The 23,156-nt window shown below is 49.8% G+C and overlaps 2 protein-coding genes across 12 annotated transcripts in view; one reads left to right on the forward strand and one right to left on the reverse strand.

Moving 5' to 3' along the window:
• The window catches only part of JAK1 (Janus kinase 1), a 154,106-nt gene extending 134,854 nt beyond the window's left edge, over positions 1 to 19,252 (forward strand). For all 6 annotated transcript variants that reach the window (XM_056815019.1, XM_056815014.1, XM_056815017.1 and 3 more), the window contains 13 exons: positions 582 to 722; positions 1,027 to 1,114; positions 3,848 to 3,975; positions 4,954 to 5,089; positions 7,444 to 7,595; positions 8,973 to 9,123; positions 9,229 to 9,323; positions 10,821 to 11,013; positions 12,254 to 12,378; positions 13,564 to 13,736; positions 14,910 to 15,027; positions 16,646 to 16,756; positions 17,330 to 19,252. In XM_056815019.1, the coding sequence (XP_056670997.1) occupies positions 582 to 722; positions 1,027 to 1,114; positions 3,848 to 3,975; positions 4,954 to 5,089; positions 7,444 to 7,595; positions 8,973 to 9,123; positions 9,229 to 9,323; positions 10,821 to 11,013; positions 12,254 to 12,378; positions 13,564 to 13,736; positions 14,910 to 15,027; positions 16,646 to 16,756; positions 17,330 to 17,425 (1,707 nt within the window). In that variant the 3' untranslated portion in view covers positions 17,426 to 19,252. The remainder of the gene's footprint in view (positions 1 to 581; positions 723 to 1,026; positions 1,115 to 3,847; positions 3,976 to 4,953; positions 5,090 to 7,443; positions 7,596 to 8,972; positions 9,124 to 9,228; positions 9,324 to 10,820; positions 11,014 to 12,253; positions 12,379 to 13,563; positions 13,737 to 14,909; positions 15,028 to 16,645; positions 16,757 to 17,329) is intronic.
• RAVER2 (ribonucleoprotein, PTB binding 2) overlaps positions 19,249 to 23,156 on the reverse strand; it is an 87,362-nt gene continuing 83,454 nt past the window's right edge. For all 6 annotated transcript variants that reach the window (XM_056815020.1, XM_056815021.1, XM_007480463.2 and 3 more), the window contains exon 12: positions 19,249 to 22,045. In XM_056815020.1, the coding sequence (XP_056670998.1) occupies positions 21,896 to 22,045 (150 nt within the window). In that variant the 3' untranslated portion in view covers positions 19,249 to 21,895. The remainder of the gene's footprint in view (positions 22,046 to 23,156) is intronic.

Genomic DNA, 23,156 nt, shown 5'->3' on the forward strand with positions numbered 1-23,156 from the left:
GGGCACACCGCTAGTGATATATAAGTGTTTATTCTCTCCCTTTTCCCTCCCTAAACGTTACTAATAGAACGGACTGTTAGGCAGTGGTGTTTTTAAACCCTCTCCTTCTATTTTAGAATCAATACTGTGCGTTGGTTCCAAAGCAGAAGAGCGACCAGGGCTGGGCAATGGGGGTTCGGTGACTTGCCCAGGGTCACCCAGCTGAGAAGGGTCTGAGGCCAGATTGGAACCCAGGATTTCCTGGTTCTGAATCCACTGAGCCACCCAGCTGCCTCATGAAGCCTTTTTTGAAGTTGGATTGAGTCAGAATTTCATTCTTTTAGGTCATCTCAAGGCACAGAGAGGAGTCTTGGACAGTGAGGGTAGAGATGCGCCGGTGATGCCCTGCACTATTTACTGGCCCGCCAGGTCTTTTCTCTGTGGAAGCCCCGTCCTTCAGGCGTCGTGGAACCTGGAGTGCTGAGGCTCCCTTGTCCCTGCCCTGGTTCTGTGAAGCCCTCCAGCTCTGGTCCAGTTCTCCAGTCCGGTTCAGGCCAGCAGCCTTCCTGAGCTCTCTCCTTTGTCTCATTGGCTTTGTTTAGGGAGACCACATGGGACGAGGCACTCGGACCCAGATCTACTCGGGGACCCTGGACTACAAGGATGACGAAGGCAGCTCCGACGAGAAGAAGATGAAAGTGATCCTCAAAGTCTTGGACCCCAGTCACAGGGACATTTCTCTGGCAAGTAGCTCCCGTGGCACGGCCCCCCGACTGTGTGTGTCTGCCATGTCCCGTCCCCTTTGCCCAGAAGCCGGTCTGAGGGAGCCTCCGGGCGCAGGGAGATCCTTCAGCATGTCCTGAAGCCGAGCTGCAACCTTATTCTAGACTAGCACGTGTGTGCGTGTGCGTGTGCTTGCGTGCAGGCTGGGGGTTGACATGGAGCGGCGTGCCTGGGCTGGGAGGGGGTTTCCTTGGCCAGGACCCGAGCCCCTCGCTGGGGTTCCCAGGTTGCTGTTCTGATCCACGTGCCTCACTCCCCAAACAGGCTTTCTTCGAGGCTGCCAGCATGATGAGACAAGTCTCCCACAAGCACATTGTGTATCTCTATGGCGTCTGTGTGCGGGACGTGGAAAGTGAGTTTGCTCTATTTCTGGTGGGGGCAGGGGGAGGGAGAGAGGGGGGAGAGAGAGAGGGGAGGGAGGGAGAGACAGAGACAGAGACAGAGAGAGAGAGGGGGAGAGAGGGGGGAGAGAGACTCTTAGAGAGAGAGGGAGGGAGAGAGACAGAGAGAGAGACAGAGAGAGGGAGGGAGGGAGAGAGACAGAGACAGAGAGAGACAGAGAGAGGGGGATGGGGAGAGAGGGGAGGGAGAGAGAGAGGGAGAGAGAGGGAGAGGCAGAGAGAGGGGGGAGGGAGAGAGAGAGACAGAGAGAGACAGAGAGAGGGGGAGGGGGAGAGAGGGGAGGGAGAGAGAGAGGGAGAGAGAGGGAGAGACAGAGAAGGGGGGAGGGAGAGAGACAGAGACAGAGAGAGAGGGAAGGGAGACAGAGAGAGAGAGAGACAGAGAGAGGGGAGGGAGAGAGGGGGGAGAGAGAGACAGAGAGAGAAAAAGGGAGGGGAGAGAGAAAGAAAGGAGGGAGAGAGAGACAGAGAGAGAGACACAGAGAGAGACAGAGACAGAGAGACAGAGAGAGAGACAGAGAGGGAGAGGGAGAGACAGAGAGAGGGAGGGAGGGAGAGACAGAGAGAGAGGGAGGGAGAGAGCGGGGAGAGGGAAGGAGAGAGGGAAGGAGAGAGGGAGGGGGAGAGGGGAGGGAGAGACAGAGACAGAGAGAGAGGGAGACAGGGGGAGGGAGGGAGAGAGGGGGGAGAGAGACAGAGAGAGAGGGAGAGAGAGAGAGACAGAGAGAGAGAGGGAGGGAGAGACAGAGAGACATAGAGAGGGGGGAGGGAGAGAGGGGGAGAGAGAGACAGAGAGAGAGAGGGAGAGACAGAGAGAGGGAGGGAGGGAGAGACAGAGAGACATAGAGAGGGGGGAGGGAGAGAGGGGGAGAGAGGGAGAGACGGAGAGAGGGGGGAGAGGGAAGGGAGAGAGGCGGGAGAGATGGAGGAGAGAGAAGGAGGGAGGGAGAGACAGAGACAGAGAGAGAGACAGAGAGAGGGGGGAGGGGGAGAGGGGAGGGAGAGAGGGGGAGAGGGGGGAGAGAGAGAGACAGAGAGAGGGAGGGAGACAGAGACAGAGAGAGAGACAGAGAGAGGGGGAGGGGGAGAGGGGGGAGAGAGAGAGGGGGGAGACAGAGAGAGAGGGAGAGGGGGGAGAGAGAGACAGAGACAGAGAGAGAGGGGAGAGACAGAGAGAGGGGAGAGAGAGACAGAGAGAGGGAGGGAAGGAGAGAGGGAGGGGGGAGAGAGAGACAGAGAGAGGGGGAGGGGGAGAGAGGGGAGGGAGAGACAGAGAGAGAGGGAGAGAGGGGGGAGAGAGACAGACAGAGAGAGAGACAGAGAGAGGGGGAGGCAGAGAGAGGGGAGGGAGAGAGGGGGGAGAGAGAGACAAAGAAAGAGGGAGAGGGGGGAGAGGGAGAGAGACAGAGACAGAGAGACAGACAGAGACAGAGACAGAGAGACAGAGAGAGGGAGGGAGAGAGAGAGACAGAGACAGAGAGAGAGACAGAGAGAGGGTGGGGAGGGAGAGAGAGGAGGGAGAGAGGAGGGAGAGAGAGACAGAGAGAGAGGGAGAGGGGGGAGAGGGAGAGAGAGAGACAGAGAGAGGGAGGGAGGGAGAGAGGGGGGAGAGAGAGACAGAGAGAGAGGGAGAGGGGGAGTGGGAGAGAGAGACAGAGACAGAGAGAGGGAGAGGAGAGAGAGAAATAGAGAGAGGAGGGAGAGAGGGGGAGGGGGAGAGAGACAGAGAGAGAGAAGGAGGGAGGAAGGGAGAGAGAGAGGGAGAGAGGGGGAGGGGAGAGAGAAGGAGAGAGAGAGGGAGAGGGGGAGAGGGAGAGAGAGAAATAGAGAGAGACAAGAGGGAGAGGGGAAGGAGAGAGAGAGAGAGAGAGAGAGAGAGAGAGAGAGAGAGAGAGAGAGAGAGAGAGAGAGAGAGAGAGAGAGAGAGAGAGAGAGAGAGAGAGAGAGAATCCACATCTTGAGGTCTTGTTTCTTCATCTGTAAAAATGAGGAAGTTGGACCAGATGGCCTCTATAGTTCCTCCTCCTCTTTTTAAATCTGTGGTCTTATGATATATTCAAAAGTAAACAAAAGAAAAGGACTGAGACTAGAGGAGCTCTCAATTTCTCTGGTATGTCTGCACCACCTTCCTCCCACTTCCCTCCCTCCTCATCCTTCTCTCTTTTCCTCCCTTTCTCTACCTATATTTCCCCAAAAGATATGAAAAAGCATTTATTTTTTCTTAATTTGCATATGGAGAAACTGAGGCACTGATGTCTTAGGTTATGGGTACTTAATGGCATAACTGGAACTGTAACAGACTCCCAACCAGAGTTCTTTCTATCAGCTTACACTACAGAGAAATAGTAAATTCACATAGTGGATAGACCATTGACTTAGAGGCAGAGAGACCTGGATTCAAGTCCTCCCTCAGTCACTTATTAGTTTTGAGGCCCTGAGCCAGTCATTTAACCTCTGTGAAGCAAACTTAGCCATTTCATCGGTGAAACAGAGGCAATAATATCACACTGTACTTACCTTGCAGAATTGTCTCAAGGCTGAAATGAGATAATATTCATTAAGCTCTAGAGAAAGTCCCCTGCCGTTGAGTCTTTGGAGGAGTGCTGGGGGGGGAGCCTTTGGGGGTGGCCCCAGGTGGACAGCGGGGACCCTAACTGCCATACCCTGCCCTTCTGTGCCCTCAGACATCATGGTGGAAGAGTTTATGGAGTTTGGCCCCTTGGATCTCTTTATGCATCGGAAAAGTGAACAACTCACCACGCCATGGAAATTTAAGGTTGCCAAACAGCTGGCCAGTGCACTGAGTTACTTGGTAAGACCAAACCCTTATTGGGTTCGCCCTGTGCTGGTTTCCCAAGCATGGGGCTGCCAGAAGCACTTGGTCTTGTGTCAGGAATGAGCAGGAGGAGACGCTAAGCAGGAATATGGGGGAGAAACCTCAGTGGTGGGGTTCGAACTATCTCCAGGGATCCCAGTGCCACACCCAGAGCTGGGCAGGGAATGGGACCAGGGTGGGAGTTGCAGAAGTTCGTCATGCCAGCCAAGTTTGGGAGGGAGAAAAAGAAGGAAGCAAACAGGACCTAGAAGTCACCACCCACCTTCCCACCTACCTAATACGCCTATACAGTGGAACAGCAGGATTCTGAGGCACATTTTCCTACGCATGCAGACTGACACCTTCTCCACCACTCCTCCGTCGCCCCTGAAGTGGTGTTTCCATGTAGAGGGGGTTCGACTAACTGGCCACTGGGCTCCCTTCCAGCTCTGTCTTCTATCTCTTAGTCTAAGATAGTCTAAGACAGAGTTGGTGAACCTTTTTTGAGTGCCCAGAGGGCATATTCAAGCTGTCTGTGAGTCCCCACATTACCAGAGAGCTGAGGGAGGAAGTGCTTGCTTTGGGGGGCTGGACAGAGGGGCAGGGCATGCAAAAATGTACTTGGGGGCTGGGGAGAGGAGGACCAGAGCAGCTCCCCGAATGCTGACTGTGTGCCACTTCTTCACCAGCACTGGTCTAAGATGATATGACTTACTCCCCATCAAACAGGCAGCATTTAACAGAGGCAAGACTTGAGCTCAAGTCTTCCTAACCCCAAGGGCTGCTTGTTATCTCCCACATCATCCGTAATGCTTAGCAATTTGGCGCTGTCTGGAAAAAAAGATGGAGCTTGCAAAGTGAAGCTAGAATGTCTCCAAGATTTCCTGGAGATTTTCTCTCCCAGAAAACTGAAAACAGCCTTCATTGTTTGGTCTTGGCTGGCCTCCTCACCACTGGAGTCTCTCTTCTTTGCAGGAAGACAAAGATTTAGTGCATGGAAACGTATGTGCCAAGAATGTCCTCTTGGCCAGAGAGGGCCTGGACGGCGAGTGCAGCCCCTTCATCAAGCTCAGTGACCCTGGGATCCCCATCACCGTGCTGTCTCGCCAAGGTACGTCCTCCTGCCACTATCTTAGCTTTCTGAGCAGAGTGGGGATAGAGATTGCTTTTTCTCCTTTGGGGGGCAAAGGATGACTCGAGAAAAGCCATATCAGCAACTCCTGGACTTATGTCCTGGCCGTGTTCATTGTGAAAGTCAACGTTGGCTTCCCCTGCCTACTGGCTCTCCTTAAATCCAATGTGTTGTAAGCGGAAATGGAAGACCAGTGAGGTGACAGGTTGAGCCCAGAGCCCCAGCCGATGTGTCCTTTCAGTGGTCACTAAGTGGCTTGTCCGAGGCCCTCAGGAAATGTCCAGCAGCCTAGGAAATGGTGCCACGAGAGGCTCAAGATAGTGACTGGTCGGGAGACAGACTTGGCCAGTTTAGATTCCCCATCCACTGCCCTGATGCCCCAGGAAAGAGGGAAGCTGAGGGGAAACACTGCACTGAATGAGGCTAGAAAAATGTGTGGGGTCCCAGCTCTGATCTCAGGTACTTCAATTCAATTCACTGAATTTACTTATTTGCGTCCATGTATCATATGGTTGAGCCATTTGAATTCAACTCAATTCATTTGATTCAATTTGAATTATTTGTATATACATTTAGCAGGTTTAATTCAATCTGATTGATTCAGTTTCAATTGTTTATATACATAGATGTGAATCATTTGAATTCAATTCATTTGATTTGAATTATTTATATGTACTTAGATATTAATTTGAATAATTCAAATTCAATCCAATTAATTTAGTATGAATTGTTTGTTTACATATATTGGAATCATTTGAATTCAGTTCAATGAGCTCAGTCTGAAATCTTTGTATCCATGTTCATTTGAATTCAAGTCCATTCAAGAAATCAAGGAGCACTTTTTGAAGTTCTTGCCTGTGTACTAAGCACGACTATGCTGGCTATGCTGGGTACGGGTCCACGGAGTCCCTGCATTCAGGGAGCTCAAGTTTGGAGCCCTCTTTGGACTCGGGGGAGCTACAAGGATAAATGTGGCCAGAGTGGATAAATTACCCATGAACCCCTGCCCCGCCCCCACCACTCCAACACAGCCACATACACACATGCACCATGATCATCACATGAACTAGAGCAGGGCAGGTGCTTTCCGTGCTCCCAGCCTCTCGGTGGATGGACGCCATCTTTGTGTCTTAGTGTCTGGACCCACGAGCACGGATGGGTCTATCAAAGTGGGGTTTCCAGACGCCAAAGCAGGTGGATTCTGGTCTCCTTGCAGACTGGTTGCCTTTGACACCAGTTCAGAGGTAGCCAACCAAAGGGTAAAGTCCCTCATGAAATGGTCCATTTCCTTGCATTTCCCCGGCCCTTCCGGCTCCCCATCGTTCTCCATCCTTCATCACTTCTTTCTTCTCCCTGCCTCTAAGCAGAAATCCAAGATGCCTTTGGTGGAGTTAGGGAAGGTCGGGAGACTTGGGTTCAAATTACAGCTCCATCATTTCATCAAAAGTGTGGCCCTAGACATCATTAGCCCCACTAAGCCTCCATTTCCTCATCTGTAGACTAGCCTTCTTGGTAGGAAGCAGCACGGTGTAGGGGCTAGAGGGGGAGCTTGGAATCTCAAATATTTGGATCCGTGATTTGGTCACTTATTGGCTGTGTGACTGTAAATGTGGTGTCACCTCTTAATGCCCGCAGGCAGCCCTCTAAGCTTTGAAGTCACCAAGGAAGCACCTTTGGAACCCTGCAACAAGATCACAGGGGTAGATAAAACCCACAATCCCCAAAGAAACTACCCTGTTTCCCAGGTTTTTAGGATTCAGTGGGAGGCAATGGAAGACAGCAAAGTCCTAGATTTCTAGCCGGAGGACTTGGGTTTGAATGCTGCCTCTGCTCTTTGATACCTGCGGGATCTTAGACAAGTGCCTGAACCTCTCAGTGCCTCTATTTCCTGGTCTTGTAAAATGAGAGGTTGGACGAGATGACATTCATGGTCGCAGGATTCAATGGCTAATGCAGGGGATGGTGCTTTGGGATCCCAAAGCATAATAGAAATGTGATCACTCAACTGGCTGAGCCAGTGCTGCCATCGCACTGACCCTCTGTTCAGGAGACTTCCGTGCGGGCTTGAGACCAGGGAGATCTCGAGATTGTACAAGAGTTTCCCTCAGGCTGAATTATTGGCTGGGTCACGTGAATACTAACAAAAACAGTACTAGTAGATCCTCGAAGTACTTCCCTGGGTTTACAGATGACAGTCCATCCAAGGCACTCAGCGAGTGAGTGGTGCAGGCAGATTTCGAATCTGGGCTTTTCGGACCTCCTGAGTCCCGTTTCAGAAATGGGAATTTTAGTGGTGGGTGTGGAGGGGAATCCTATTGTTTCTTTTCTTGCAGAGTGTGTAGAACGCATCCCGTGGATCGCGCCAGAGTGCGTGGATGACTCCAAGAACCTGAGTGTGGCTGCTGATAAATGGAGCTTTGGCACAACCCTCTGGGAGATCTGCTACAATGGAGAGATCCCGCTGAAAGATAAGACACTGGCGGAGGTAACTTACGGATAGAGGAAGCTTTTGATGTGACGTGTCAGGCACGGTTCTAAGGGAGACGGATGCAAGTCCAAGTCAACAAGCTTGCTTGCAACACAAGCAGTCAGTCAACAAGACCCCATCTTCAAGGAGTTTATACTCTAAAGAGGGCAGAGAATGTATGTGTGTGTATGTGTGAAAGAGAGAGAGACAAAGAGAGAAAGAGAGAGAGTTAGAGACAGAGACAGAGAGAGAGAAAGAGGAGAGAGAGAGAGAAAGGAGAGAGAGAGACACAGAGACAGAGAGAGAGAAAGGAGAGAGAGAGACACACAGAGAGAAAGAGAGACAAAGAGAGACAGAGACAGAGAGACAGAGACAGAGAGAGAAAAAGAGGAGAGAGAGAGAGAAAGGAGAGAGAGAGACACACAGACAGAGAAAGAGAGACAGAGATAGAGAAAGGAGAGAGAGAGACAGAGAAAGAGAGAGAAAAAGAGAGTTAGAGAAAGAGAGACAGAGACAGAGAGAGAGAACGAGGAGAGAAAGGAGAGAGAGAGAGAAAGGAGAGAGAGAGACAGAGAGAGAAAAAGAGAGTTAGAGAGAGACAGAGACAGGGAGAGAGAGAAAGGAGAGAGAGAGAGACAGGGAGAGAGAGACAGAGAGACAGAGAGAGAGGCAGAGAGACAGAGAAAGAAAAAGAGAGAGAGACAGAGAGAGAGAAATAGAGAGAGTGTGAGAGGTTGGCTGGGAAGTGAGATGGAGATCTGTATCTGGGCAAGATAAGGCAAAAAGCTCATCTCTGAGAACCTGAGTGGTCCCAGGGCTGAATTCCAAGTTCCCATTGGAAAGGAGTTGGGGATGATGAATGGAAAGCAAGTGGTGATATGGTTGGGTGACATCCCTTCTTGAGATGCTTCACCTCCCCAAAGCTGCTTGTGAGTTCAAGGGAAAGTATTTGGCACAGCGCAATTTGGCCAAATCAACAAGCTTTATGCCAAGTGCTAGAGATACCAGGAAAGACGAAAGGGGCAGCTGGGTAGCTCAGTGGATTGAGAGCCAGGCCCAGAGACGGGAGGTCCTGGGTTCAAATCTGGCCTCAGACACTTCCCAGCTGTTTGACCCTGAGCAAGTCACTTGACCCCCATTGCCTAGCCCTGACCACTCTTCTGCCTTAGAATCAGTACACAGTATTGACTCCAAGACGGAAGGTGAGGGTTATAAAAAAATCATTAAAAAATGAAAAACAGCCCTTGCCCCCCAAAAGCTCCCATCCCAATAGGAGGAGCAACATTATTAAACAACATATGAGATCTAGATGGGAAAATGGGGGAAGCATCAGCTTCAGAGAAACCCCTGGATGAATGGCTCAGTGCTTCCTTGGGGCTGTTTTGTCTCTTCCAGAAAGAGCGATTTTACGAAGGTCGGGTTATGCCCGTCACGCCGTCATGCAAGGAGCTGGCCAACCTGATGACCCAGTGCATGAACTACAACCCTAGCCAGAGACCCTTCTTCCGAGCCATCATGAGAGACATCAACAAGCTTGAAGAGCAGAGTAAGTCCCTCCTCGCTGTCACTGCTCTGTCGGTGCCAAGCAGACTTCCAGGAAGCTGGCCGGGGCTCGCTGGAGTCTCCAGCCTCGCCTTTTGTGCTTTTCTAGACCCAGACATCGTTTCAGAGAAGCAGCCAATGACCGAGGTGGATCCCACCCATTTTGAAAAGCGGTTCTTAAAGAGGATCCGCGACTTGGGAGAGGTAAACAGGCACCTTCTTCTGCTGGGCAGCGACCGCCACGCTCTGAGCGCATTCTCGTTCATGGTGCCATTTTGGACTTGAAATGGCCATGGAAGGTGGGGAGAGGGGTCAGGCGGCCACCGCCAGGTAATGTCTAGACTAGAACCCAGGTCTCCTGCCTCCTAGCCCAGGGCTTTTTCCAGTCTACCAAGCCGCTTCTCCGAAGGGTCCCACTGGACAGTGAAGCTTGTCCTGCCTCAGGAGCCCTGATCTCACCTTAGGGATGGCAGCTCATGGAAAGGATGTTGGGCCAGGAGCCAGGCAGACTCGCCTCAGATACTTACTAGCCATCTGACCCTGGGCAGGTCATGCCTGTTTCTTCATCTAAAAAGGAAGGAGCTGGACTCTTGGTGGGGATGGTTGGAGCATTTTTTAGGCGCTTCCCATGCATCAGGCACTGAGCTAGACACTTTACGGTCAGTGACCTGCAAGATCCCCTAAATCTGGGATTCGATCAGGTTTCTTTTCCAAAGTCTAATTTTGGATCCGTTTGCAGTGAAAAGCACGTTGCTGGGTTTCTTTCTTGATCATTTTGTACTGGGGAGGGAAAGGAAATACCCATTTATAGAGAGCCCACTTTGGGCCAGGCACAAAGCACTTTACAGTTATGGTCTCATTCAGCCCTCAAAATAGCCTGTAGTTAGAGAAATAAGTCCCAGTTTATCAATGAGAAAACTGAGGCAACCAGAAGTTAAGTGACTTGTCTAGGTTCATGCAGGTAGGAAATCTGAGGCTGGATTTTAACTCAGGACTTCCCAACTCAAGTCTATGACAGAGTACTTAAACTGAACTCTGAAGGAAGTCAGAGATTCTAGAACAGAGGTAGAAGTGAAGAGGGAGTGCATACCCCAGAGGAGACATCCTGTGCAAAGGTGTGGAGATGGGAGATGGGGTCTTATGCATGAGGAAAAGCAAACAGGCTGGAATCTAAACCTGCCCTTTCTTCTTCCTTCCTTCTCCTCTCCCTCCTCTTCTCTTCTCTTCTCTTCTCTTCTCTTCTCTTCTCTTCTCTTCTCTTCTCTTCTCTTCTCTTCTCTTCTCTTCTCTTCTCTTCTCTTCTCTTCTCTTCTCTTCTCTTCTCTTCTCTTCTCTTCTCTTCTCTTCTCTTCTCTTCTCTTCTTTCTTCCTCCTCTCCTTCCTTCTCCCTTTTACTCCCTCCTCCTCCCTTTTTCCTCCTCCCTCTCTCCCTTTCTCCCTCCTTCTCTCTCCCACCTTCTCCCCTGTTCTCTCTCCCTCCTTTCTTTTTTCTCCCCTCCTCACTTCCTCCCCCATCTCCTTCTCCCCTGTTTCTCTCTCTCTCTCTCTCTCTCTCTCTCTCTCTCTCTCTCTCTCTCTCTCTCTCTCTCTCTCTCTGTCTCTGTCTCTGTCTCTGTCCCTGTCTCTCTCTCTCTCTCTCTCTCTGTCTCCCAACCTCTCTCTCCCTCTCTCTGTCTCTCTGTCTCTGTCTCTGTCCCCCAGGGCCACTTTGGGAAAGTTGAGCTCTGCAGGTACGACCCTGAAGGGGACAACACTGGAGAGCAGGTGGCGGTCAAGTCCCTGAAGCCAGAGAGTGGGGGCAACCAGATAGCGGACCTGAAGAAGGAAATCGAAATCCTGAAGAAGCTTTACCACGAGAACATTGTGAAATACAAGGGCATTTGTACGGAGGATGGTACGAAGGGCTTCCGGGGGCAGGGCGGGACGGGGCTCTGGGCTGGAGGGGGGCTGGCTGAGCCTCGTGCTTCTCACAGGACACAGGGACCAGCAGGCTGGCCGGCTGCTTTCCGGCCTTCCTCCCTAGAGCAGAGGTCAGCCTTGTCCAAAGTAGCAGCCGGCACAGCCCGGCACACTTCGGCACGGTGCCCAGGGCTTGCCCTCGTCAGCGGGCTTCCCCTCAGCATCTGACCCCTCCAGCTCCTTCCCCTCAGCAAAGGGAGAGCCCTGCTGTAACCAACTGGCACAGCCGCTGGCGTGGCTTGGGTGAGATCTGCCAGATTGGACCGACAGGAACCAGAGCACTGGCCTGTTTTCTTACTCTTGGTTTGGGATCTCTTTGTGCATTGGTCAGTCAGTCAGTGAACAGCATTTATTAAGCACCTCCTGTGTGCCAGGAACTTCGCTACATGCTGGCAATGCCAAGAAGGGAAGAGCCACCAGGAGGACCTGGAGGGGGTAACGGAGGGGACGGCCTGCAGCCCTCTCTAGTAGACGAGCTCTAGGCAGGACAAATGGAACAATCAGTGGAGGGGATGCCTTAGCACCTCTCTGTGCTCCTCTAGTCATTCAATACACATAGAGGAAGCCCCTGGCAATGGGAATCACTTTCTTTGGGGCAAGCTAGGGCTGGGATACAAAACTAATAGCCAATATTCCTAGACCATTTCCCTATACCTATCATTTGAACCTCACAAGAGGGGAGGTCCTGGGTTCAAATCTGGCCTCAGATATTTCCTAGCTGTGTGACCCTGGGCAAGTCACTTGACCCCCATTGCTTAGCCCTTCCCACTCTTCTACCTTGGAACCAATACACAGTAGTGATTCTAATATAGAAAATAAGGGTTTTAAAAAAGAAAGAAGTTTATCTCAGATAAAAGAGTCAGTCAGATGTCTGAGTGGGGATTTGAACTCAGGTCTTCCTGGTTCTCATGCCCATACTAGCCACTTGACCAAAGTGTCTCCTTCAAGTGCCCAAGAGACACAAGCCCTCCCTCCCAGTAGCCTGAAGAATAGGCACTGTATTCAGAACCATCAAATATCTTTAAAATTAATCTTCTAAAAAAAGTGGCCCTCGAACCCATTCCTCTGGGCTCCCTTTTCACGGCCTATTTTTAAGTGGTCAGCTGAATGAGGTAATGAGCAGCGGCCAGCTACCATCAGCTTCTCATTCCTGGCCGTTTGTTGCTTCTGAACAGGAGGAAATGGGATTAAACTCATCATGGAGTTCCTGCCTTCGGGGAGCCTTAAGGAATACCTTCCTCGGAATAAGAACAAAATTAACCTCAAACAGCAGCTCAAGTACGCCGTGCAGATCTGCAAGGTGAGGAGGCTGGCAGCGCGCCGGGGATGCTCTGGGGCAGACGCAGCGCGGCCGTGTGGCCGCTTCCCCTTTACCGGTTCGGTGCTTTGCTGATCCTGGACTTGCGGGTTTAGAACCAGGAAGGATGGCAGCTTAGCTCATCCCATTTCCTCATTTTTATAGGAGAAAAGTGAGGCTTCGGGACAGCCGGTGACCGTCCGCCTCATCCGGTGCTCCCAGCCACCCTGGGATGCGGGTGCTCTTAGTAGCCTCATTTCCTAGCTCAGGGAAGTACAACAGACAGGTTAGGTGACCGGCCCAAGGCAACCGGCCTAGCAGGTGTTTGATGCCACAGGCTGGTGCTCTTCACTGGCCCACCTGATCTTAATGGGTTCTATTGCCAAAAGGACAGCTTGGTGGCACAGTGGGGAGAATTGGCCATGGAGTCAGGAAGGCCCGTGTCTCGAGCCCTTACTAGCTGAGTGGCCCTGGACGGGTCACTTCACCTGCTTTTGCCTCCGTTTTCTCATCTGTGAAATAAGCCAGAGAAAGAAAGGGCAAACCACTGGAGTATCGTTGCCAAGAAAACTGCAGCTGGGGTCAGAAAGAGTTGGGCACAGTGAAAATGGCTGAACAACCAGAATGTGTTTAAAAAGGTCTCTAAGCAGGTGGGCGGCCCTCGTGTCGTGTGAGTCGAGCCCACCTGCCTGGAGGATCAGGGATGGCTGTCCTGGGGCCCCTTCCCCCAAGTGAGGCTTCTGGGAAGAATCACCCATGGGAGGGGGAGCCGGGCAGCAGCCGGGATTGCAGCCGGGGCTTGCGGAGCCTCATTGTGGCGGGTGGACAGACCTGAGCTTTCTTAGGGAAGGAGGCCAAGCCCCGGTGAAGTCACAGATGAAGGATTTAGCGTGTTTCAGCCCTCCTAAGGACACACGGCTCCGTCGGCGTAGGGGACGGCTAGAATGGAAATTGCTCCTCTCTCAACTCCAGTCTGGGAGAGCTGCTGGGGGCGGGGTAAAGTGATGTCCAGGGTCCACAGCCAGGAGGTATCCAAAGCTGGACTTGAACTCGGCTCTTCCTGACCCCATATCCGCCCTGCCTCTACCAAGCTACCTACCCCTCGATAGACGGTTGCTGGGTAAAAAATATCCTTCCGGTTGTCCAGGGGAAGGTGGCTCAGGAGTCTCCCTCTCTTTCCTTCCTCAGGGGATGGACTATTTGGGATCTTGTCAGTATGTTCACCGAGATCTGGCAGCCAGAAACGTCCTGGTGGAGAATGAGCACCGGGTGAAAATCGGGGATTTTGGCCTAACGAAAGCCATCGAGACCGACAAGGAGTACTACACGGTGAAGGACGATCGAGACAGTCCTGTCTTCTGGTAAGAGACGAAGCCAGAGCTGGATAATCGTGATGGCGGTGATGGTACACTTGTAGGGGGTTCTCAAGGCAGCTGGGTGGCATCACGGGGCCCAGGGTGCCAGGCTGCTCCAAGCCGGCCTCAGACACTGACTAGCTGTATGACCCTGGGCAAGTCATTTCACCTTGTTTGCCTCTGTTTCCTCATCTGTAAAAGAGCCAGAGAAGGCAGTGGCCAACCCCTCTAGTACCTTTGCCAAGAAAACCCCAAATGGGTTCATGAAGAATCAGACACGACCAAACACAACTTTCTAAGTGTCTGATACAGATAGAATATCCCATGAGCCTGGGATCAATCCTTTGAAGTAGCTGGTATTATTGCCCCCATTTTATGGATGAGAACATTCATCCTCGTAGTATGGAAGTGATTTGGAATCGTCAAAGACCACCGAGCTGGAAAGATTTGAATGAGGGTTCCCCAATCCATTTCCTAGGATCTGAGTTCTAGAGCTAGAAAGGATCTCAGAGGCTTTCTAGTGCCCTCCCCCCTTCTTTTGACAGATAGGGAAACTGAGGCCCTGGAAAGAAAGTGCCTTGCCCTTGGTCCAACTTCTATCTATTGTCTTTGGACTAACCTGGCTATTTGGAAAGGCTCTTCTGCCTAAGATTGGTCAGAAGAACTCATTAAACCACTTGCTAAGATTTCATGAAGCAATGTGGACCATGGAGAAAGCTGGCCTCAGGCAGAAAGGCCTGGGTTCAAATGCTGCCTCTGTCACATAATGTTTATGTGGAAGTCAGTGCCCCAGGTAGTCAGATTCTGTGTCCCAGAATTGCTGCGGATCTGCCTCGGAGAAGGGATTTATGTCATTGGGGACCTCTGTACACTTAGGAAAGTCTAACCGTCGCCCCCCAAAGAAAAGGGAGGCACTGTGATCAGTGGGGGACAAAGCTCAAGCACCAGAATCCTGCCATTCACCTTTATGTACTCTTTAAGGCTAAAAAAAGTCCTTTCCTCGCCCATTCCAAGGATGAGTATCTGTGAATTCCTGATGAGGAGACAGAGGGTCAGAGAGGTCTCTGGATTCACCCCTGACACTCCCACCAACTCTGGTCAATTTTATTTGTAATTCATGACACGTGTCAATTTCTTGCTCCAGGAAGCCGCCATGATGCTTATCGTCTTTCCTTCCAGGTACGCCCCGGAATGTCTAGTTCAGAGCAAATTCTATATCGCCTCTGACGTCTGGTCATTTGGGGTCACGTTACACGAACTGCTCACCTACTGCGATTCTGAATCCAGTCCCATGGCGGTAAGCATTATTCTGGCTCTCCCCCAATCAACGGAGCCCTGCGCACCACCCTCTCCTCCATCCCCAACTCATTTCTCAACTCTGATGGAAAGAAAACAAATCAGCATTAAATCTGTGTGCTCCGTGTTGGAGCTCCTATTATAATGCTTGGGCTGCATATTACACAAGAGTAATAATCTGGTTCCAGAATAATAACGATAACAATAATAACTAGTACTTATGTGGTGCTTTAAAGTTTTTCTATTATCTCCTTGATTCTTCACGATGACTCTAAGGCAGGTGTTCTAAGTTGTCCCTGTTTTACAGATAAGGAAACTGAGGCTGAAAAAGTTTTAGTGACTTGTCTAAGGCTGTGTAACTAGGGCACCTATGAATCCGGATTTGAACTCGGGGCTTCCTGATAGACATCTTTTCAGTGCCAAAGAAGAGGTTCAGAGAGCCAGGGTCCTGCGATGAGGGGAAGGAGCAATTGCTGTAGGCTGGAAGGGTCAGAGACGCTCCATAAAGCCCTTAGGAGATGTGAACTAGACCCTGAAGGAGAAGGACCAACAATTCCATTTTTTTTTAAAGGAAGGGAAGAGAGTTGTAGGTGGGAAGAATTGATGGCAATGAGTCAGCCTGGCCAACCAGAGCAGCAGTGGAGGGTCACAATGGATCGAAAGAAGACTTGAGTTCAGAATCCAACCTAAGACACGTATTATATTAGCTGCATGACCCTGAGGAAGCCACTTCATTTCTGTCTGCCTCAGTTTCTCCATCTGTAAAACGGGAGGTTAAAATAGCACTTTCCTCCCTGGATTGTTGTAGGGATAAAACAAACTCTAACTCACAAAGTGCTCCACGCACTTTAAAAAAAGATCTATCTAAATGCTGGCTCTTACAATGGGCAGCTCAACGGATGGGGTACTGGTCCTGGAGTCAGGAAAATCTGAATTCAAATCCAGCCTCAGATACTTCCTAGATTAGACCGTAGGCAAATCACTTCAGTCTGGCTGCCTTGATTAATAAATGTGCTAAGTGCCTACTATGTGCCAGGCCCTGGGACAAGCCCTAGGAATACAAAAAGAGGCAAAAGACAGTGTGGAGGCTCAAAAAGCCTCCAGTCTAACGGGAGAGAAAGCAGAGGATGCCAAGCAAAGCATGCCCAGGGAAAACAGGAATAACAGACAGAGGGAAGGCGCTGGAATGAAGAGGGGTTCGGGAGAGCTTTTTCGGCATGAGGGATGGCTAGAGAGAATGCCCAGAGCCAATCGATGAATTGTTTTGTTTGTGGAATGGCCAGGGATATGTTGGGAAGTCAGAAGGGTGCCTCAGTTTCCTCATCTGTAACATGAGAATAATAATGATAGCACCCACCTTCCAGGGTTGCTGTGAGGCTCAACAACATTTATAAGACACTTTTCAGACTTTAGAGAGCTATATAAAGGCTACCTAGTCGTCGTCATCATACTAGTAAACAGTAGCAGCAGCAGCAGAGGGGTGGGAGGGAAAGAGGGAAAAGAGAAGATGGCCCAGACTGGCGATGGCCCTCCGTACCCAGCCCAGGAAAGCGGCCCCGGATGACTGTTTCTCCTCAAGGAGAGCGAGGGCCAACGCTTGGATGTTTTGTTTCGCACAGATGTTCTTGAAGATGATCGGTCCCACTCAAGGCCAGATGACTGTCACCCGGCTTGTGCGGGCACTAAAGGAAGGAAAGCGTCTGCCGTGCCCACAGAACTGCCCAGAAGAGGTATCCGTGGGGCATCCACGAGGGGCACAGTGAGGGGCTCCGCTCTGGGCCCCGGGGAGGGTCCTGGGGGGGGAGAGCAGGGACACGAGGAGAGGAAGGGCGCTCCTTTGGAGACAGAGTTCCTCGCCGTGAGGGGGAAAGTCCCTCCACACTTTCAGCCACAATTCTGCTCATCCACACTTGCTTCTGCCTTTAAATAGGCTCCAAAGGCGGTGTGATGACGTATATTCACTTTCTGTAGCCTTCAGTTTTACGCTGAGGCCACACTGGCGTCACTGGGGATTTGGGCTCCGATCGGGCAGTGGGAATCGGGGGAGGATGGAAACGAGACCTGAACAGCCTGGAATTTGATCACTCGCTTTTGATGCCCTCCCGTCAAAAGTGACTGCTTGCAGGTGGAGGGCGCGGAGGACGGGTGATGCTGCTTGTTGAGCGTGGCCGCTTCCTGCCGGATGCTCGCCCGTCTCTTCTAAGGGACCTATTTTCTGACTCCTGACATTCGTTCTTTTTTAAAATTCATTTAAAAAATCAAACCCAATCCCGCATCTAATTTTGCGATGGCTCTTTTTACAGGTGTACCAACTAATGAAGAAATGCTGGGAGTACCAACCGACCAGTCGAACAACATTTCAGGAGCTCATCAACGGATTTGAAGCCCTCATCAAATAGAACCCATCCGGCAGACATTGTTTAAGTGCCTCCCGTGGGCCAGGCACTCTGCTAAATGTTGGGGTTCGAGCCTCCAAAAAAAGCATTCTTTTGTTTTTATCACCTAACCGTTGGCAGTTGGCCGTCTCTAGACGTCAAGTACCTAAGCTCAAATGGGGGGTGGGGGCTCTTGGGGGAAAATTGGGAGTGCTTCTCTTCTCCCCAAACCTGGTCATTTGTTCATAAAAGCTCTATCGGGTGCCTGCTGTGTGCGGAGGTGCTTAATATGCTAAGGATGGCTCTTTAGAAGTGATGAGGATGGAATGGCTAGAAGGAGAAGAAAGCTACGGTTTAACACTCCTCTTATTGGAAGACATCTACCGCCAGCCACTGAAGTTGGGGGACTCTCATTTCACTGGGCTGCTGGTTGCTGATGATTTTAGTAGCACAACGTACCACCAGAATAGTTATTTCAGGAAACGAGAGACCTGGCCAAAATTCTCTCTCAAATTATTTGCTTTCATTGAGTCCATTTTCCTGACTTGTCAAATCAAGGCAAAAGCTTAGCAAGTTCCTGTTCCTTGTACATACGGACTTGGAGTGTCTAGACAAATGGACCAAACCCTGTCAAAAACCAATGGACTGTATACGAAGGGAATTCTACTGACTTGGCTTTGAGCTTTCTCTCCATCATCTTCTTGGATCCCCGATATCCAGTGATGACCATCTGTAAAAAGATTGGCCGGGCCAAAGATGCAGCCTGTGTCCACTGGGCAGAACCTCTTTCTATGTGATTCTGACTTGGGAACTGGATGGATGGCATTGACCTTGTTAGCAACATGTCCTAGCCAGCAGAGGCTGGAAGAGCCCAGATACCACTTAATAGGCTTTTTTTCTTTTCATTCTTTTTTTTTAATCCTTCCCTTCTGTCTCAGTATCAATTCTAAGACAGAAGAGGGGCAAGGGCCAGGCAACTGAGATTAAATGATTTGCCATGGGGCACGTAGTTAGGAAGTGTCTACATCCAGATTTGAACCCAGATCCTCCTGATTCTAGGTCTGGTGCTCTGTTCATTGACTTACCTAGGTGCCCCTTCATGCTTTTTTTAAAAGTAAAAATGCACATGTACCTTTTTTATTTTTAAACTTTGCTACAAAAAGAAATTATTGCTGGGGATTTTGACACATGCGAGGTCAAGCTGGTTTTATATGCTGCCTGGAAACATTTAGCTACATGGTTTGAACTGCATTTACTTTAGGGTGTTCCTATACTTAAGCTGAAAAAGCAAAATGCCTTTATGTGATGGATATAGGCACTGAGCCAATTGTCACGCGGGGGAGCTGCTGAACGTTGACCAGACCCCACCATGTGCAACATGCCCATGGATGCCGAGATGACTAGAAGATCACCTCTTGGGGGATCTCCCTGCCTGGATCTCGCGCCTTTGGCTGAAAGGTGCCAACTTTGGGGATTGCTTGGCAATCGCTGGCTCGCCAACTAAAATGTTGGGGCTGCCAATCCAATGTGAACACGAGGGGTTTTCAGCAATGGCTGTGGGAAGAATCATTCCAAAGTCCATAGTCCTAGGGCAACATTACTTTTCACTTTCTTCTCTTGACTGTGCTTTGAGGAACGATTCGGGGCTGGCAGCGAGGCAGGCAGGCTGCCAGGCTATTCCCACTTGTGTCGTGAGCAAAGGACTTCATTTTCTACCCTTACCCATGTTTGTGAGTTTCTTATGCAGGTAGTGGAACGTTCCACTGTTACCCCCACTTGTACTTGTCAACCTGTGTACAACCTATATGCACTTTGTTACTCTTTATACAAATAAATATAATAAAGACTCGACATGCACGTGTCTTTTTAATATGAAGAATTAGATGAACAGAGCATTTTAGTTCGATTACATAGAAAAATAACTATCATACAGAATTTTCACGGTTTCCCCCACTTCCCCCCAATAATGGGCCTGATTATAGTGGGAGCAAGCAATAGGAAGAGCCTGGATAAAAAATTCTCAGGAACCCCAACTATGAAGAGTTTTAGACTAGGGCTTCAGCCCACTCCAAAGACAAACTCTTATGGATCTGGGTGGCTGCCGGGTACAGCCCTGATTTGGAAGTTTGCCTTCCTTGCTTTCCCGTTCGCCTATCTCGAGAGGGGCTACTGGACCCTAAACATTCAAGGGGGAGGTAGGGACAGGAGGAGGGAGAGCATGGGGCGCAGACCCATCATGAGCTAGTTGCTGAATGATCACTGGGTGTACGGCTACAGGCGACTGGAAGCATGATGGGGTTGATGGCAGACGAGCCTCAGCGTCAGGATGCCTGGTGCTCGGGGTCCTCTGCCCATCATCCTTGTCAGGGCACCCACCCTGGGCACAGCGCTGAGCCTGCAGCCATAGGTGCTGGGAGAGGACGTTTCCTCTTTGGGAATTCCCTTTATCAATGAAATCATGAATCTAATCCCAGTCTGTCACTTGGAAAATCAGCTGCAAGTTGAAGAGTTCTTAGAAAGTGCTCTGTCACTACCCCCGGGTTTAATTCTCAAAATGTCCAATCAATCGACAAGCACTGAGTGCCTACTGTGTGCAAAGCACTTGGCTGCATGCTGGAATTAAAGAGATAACGATCGAGAACAGAAGGGCTAGGCAGGAAGTTAAGCAAATTAAAATTCTCTACAGAATACACAAGCATATATAGGACATCATGAAAGCAGGGCACGTTTTTCTCAAGTCTCAAACATCATCGGTCTTACTGATGGCCAAGGACACCTTTCATTCTCTCTCACCAAAGACTAGAACCCTTCAAACCCAATGTCTGTCTGTTTTCTCAGTTACACCATTTGAAAGTAACCCATTTGGAAAGTTGGTAGATTGCAGGCACTTCCCGCCATACTTCCAGTGTACTGGACAGCTCAGGATTTGTCCTGAAGAGTGTTAATCAAGGTGGAGACATATTGGAGGGGGAGGGAGGGGAAACAAGCATTTATTAAGCGCCTACTATGTGCCAAGCACTGTGCTAAGCGCTTTAGAAATATCTCCTTTGATCCTTAAGACCAAAGAGGTAATAAATACTGGTAGCACATTAGACTCCTTCAGGAGAAGAAGAACTAGCTTTTGGATAGTGTCTGAAGGTCTGCTAAATGCTAGCTTAGTTCATCAACAGGAAGGAAAGGAACTGCTTTGGAAGAATGAAGATGATGGCCCTCCAAATGTCACTGGGGTGAGGGAATGAATGGCCTCGTGGCCTCTGTTCTCTGTTAGGAAGCTGGGGGTAGAACCTCGCACCCTCTGCCAACCACAGTCTGTGGTGAACAGCAATGCTCTTTAAGGGGCAGGGAAACTCCTGGCCACTGGCCACTGCAAGCCTCCCCCCAGGCTGCTCAGGGCTATTTAAATCCAAGATGGCGCCCTCTTAATGAGGACTTGATTACCCAAGCCAAAAGAAGTGGCGACAACATCCTAAAATGAGTTACAGTGAAGAAAGAAAAATGATTCTAGTCTATTTAGTTGTTTTGCACACGTGTAAGTAAAAAATAAAGTGATGTGGGAAATGCAAAATAATCCTCATACTGTCAAAGGAAAATAGCTACCAAGGAAATAAAGCTATGGGTAGCCGCCATCTTCTACCAAACAATCCAACTATCAGTACGTCTCCAAATGGATTTTGGACTGCAGAGGTGATTGGGTGCCAGACTTTTCATTTTGCACAGAAGGCTTTCTTGCAACCAGCTCATGGCTGCTGCTTGGAGCATGCATTCTTATGCCTCTGAGCAAAGCTCAGAGGATCATACACTTGGAGCTCAAAGAAACCTTAAAGGTCAGGGATAGATTTTTATCTATCTACTTTTAATCTTTTATAGATGAGGAAATTAGGGCTTGGAGAGTTATGTGTGCCGAAAGTCAACCAAATGGTAAGTAACAGTAAGTAGCTGAGACTTGAACTCAGGTCTTTGGACTCTAGAGCTTTTCCTGCTACGTTGTGATATCTCATACCTACAAAGGTAACTAACTAGCAAAAACACGTTGGAAAGCACACTGGCTTCAAGGGGAAAAGAAAAGGGGAAAATAATCGACCTGTCATTAGACCCACCCTTCTAAGGCTCAGGAAACAAGAGCTTCCTCTTTATTGCTTTAGATGATTAGAGACTGGATCCAAACCAGAATGGGAACATTGGTTTTTGCAGTCAGAAAGTAAGAAACGTTGTTAAGCTCAGCCACCTATGAGAAGTGTAACACGCTACTTAGGACGCATCTAATACTAGCGGGAAATGGGTCTCAGTGGATGTCTTCTTTTTTAAAATTATTGCTTCTTATTTTTCATTTGGCAAATCTGCCGTCTGCGAAGCACTCACTGTTCCTCCTGGGAACGGTGGTCCGTTTTTCAGGGAGATGGCTAGTCTGGCCGACTTTAAGGCAGCGATGAACAGCAGAGGTCCTGGAAATGAGCTACGTGGAGCAGAAGGGAAGATCGACCAATGGAGGGAACCTCAGTAGACGCGTTTCTTCTTTAAGCAGGATTCTGCATAATACCCTCCTGTGCCCTGAGAATGTTGGTCAACCAATTCCCCCGAGCTCCCTTCAGGGGCAGAAATGAGGTATGTGGAGCCTCTCTTTTCATTTCTTAAAGGGGATGACACCTGGAAGGAAGGAACCATTAAGAACAGTAACCAAGAAAGTCTCAAGTCCGAGCCTGTCATTTATCGAAAACGTGTAAACTGGACCCCTGCCCTCCGGCCTCGCCAGCTCCCCCCATTGTTCTCATCTGAGATGCAGGGAGGAAAATGGCATAAGAAGTACCTGATACTTTCCTCCCAGAAATTCACCGCCCCTCCCTTAACACAACAGACAATCTCTAGGTAAAAGTCACATGGGGACTCTGGGAACCCACAGGCTACAAACTACAGAGAGGAAGAGATGATGGAAAGGACAATCACCTCCTCTTTCCTTCTTATTGTACCATCTCTCCACCTCCCCCTTTCTAGCTTCCTCTTCCCTCACCCTTTCCTTCTCCTCTCTTCCATCCTTCTTTCTCCCTTTCCCTTCCCTTGCCTTCTCTTTTCTCCTCTTTCCCTCTCATTTCTCCCTTCCATCCCCCTCTTTCTCCTTTCTCCTCCTTTTACCATCTCTCCTCCTTCCTTACCTCCCTTCCTTTCTTCTTTCCTTTCTTTACACTCCTTCATCTCTCCCTTTCTCCTCCTTCCTATCCCCCTCTACCTCTTATCTTCTCATTCCCCCTCCTCAAACCCTATCTCTAGCTTTCCTCTCTCCTTCTTGTTCTCTCTTCTTCCATCTCTTCCCTCCTTCCTCTTCTGTTCTCCTCTCCTCCTTGCCTCTATCCCTTCCTCCTTCCCCCCTCTCTATCTCTCTTCTCTTCCCTCTCCCATTCTTCTCTGTCCACTCCCTTCACTCTCTCTCTCTCTCTCTCTCTCTCTCTCTCTCTCTCTCTCTCTCTCTCTCTCTCTCTATATATATATATATATATATATATATATATATATATATATATATATATATATATATATTACATACAGAATTATTCTCTGGGAAGAAGGAAGAAAAGGATCTGAAAATGAACGTGATGCAAAAACCAAAAGCTTGAATACATTAAAAAAGAAAAAGGAAATCACTTCAAAAAACCATCCTACACAGGAGGGAGCAATGCTGTGCTAGCAAAGGTCCTTCCAAGAATACCACCCGGACCCTGGTCTTCCTGGGCCCCAGCTTTGGTGTAGTGAGGATAACTCTATA

Source organism: Monodelphis domestica, chromosome 2, assembly GCF_027887165.1.
Source record: "Monodelphis domestica isolate mMonDom1 chromosome 2, mMonDom1.pri, whole genome shotgun sequence".
Lineage (NCBI taxonomy): Eukaryota > Metazoa > Chordata > Mammalia > Didelphimorphia > Didelphidae > Monodelphis > Monodelphis domestica.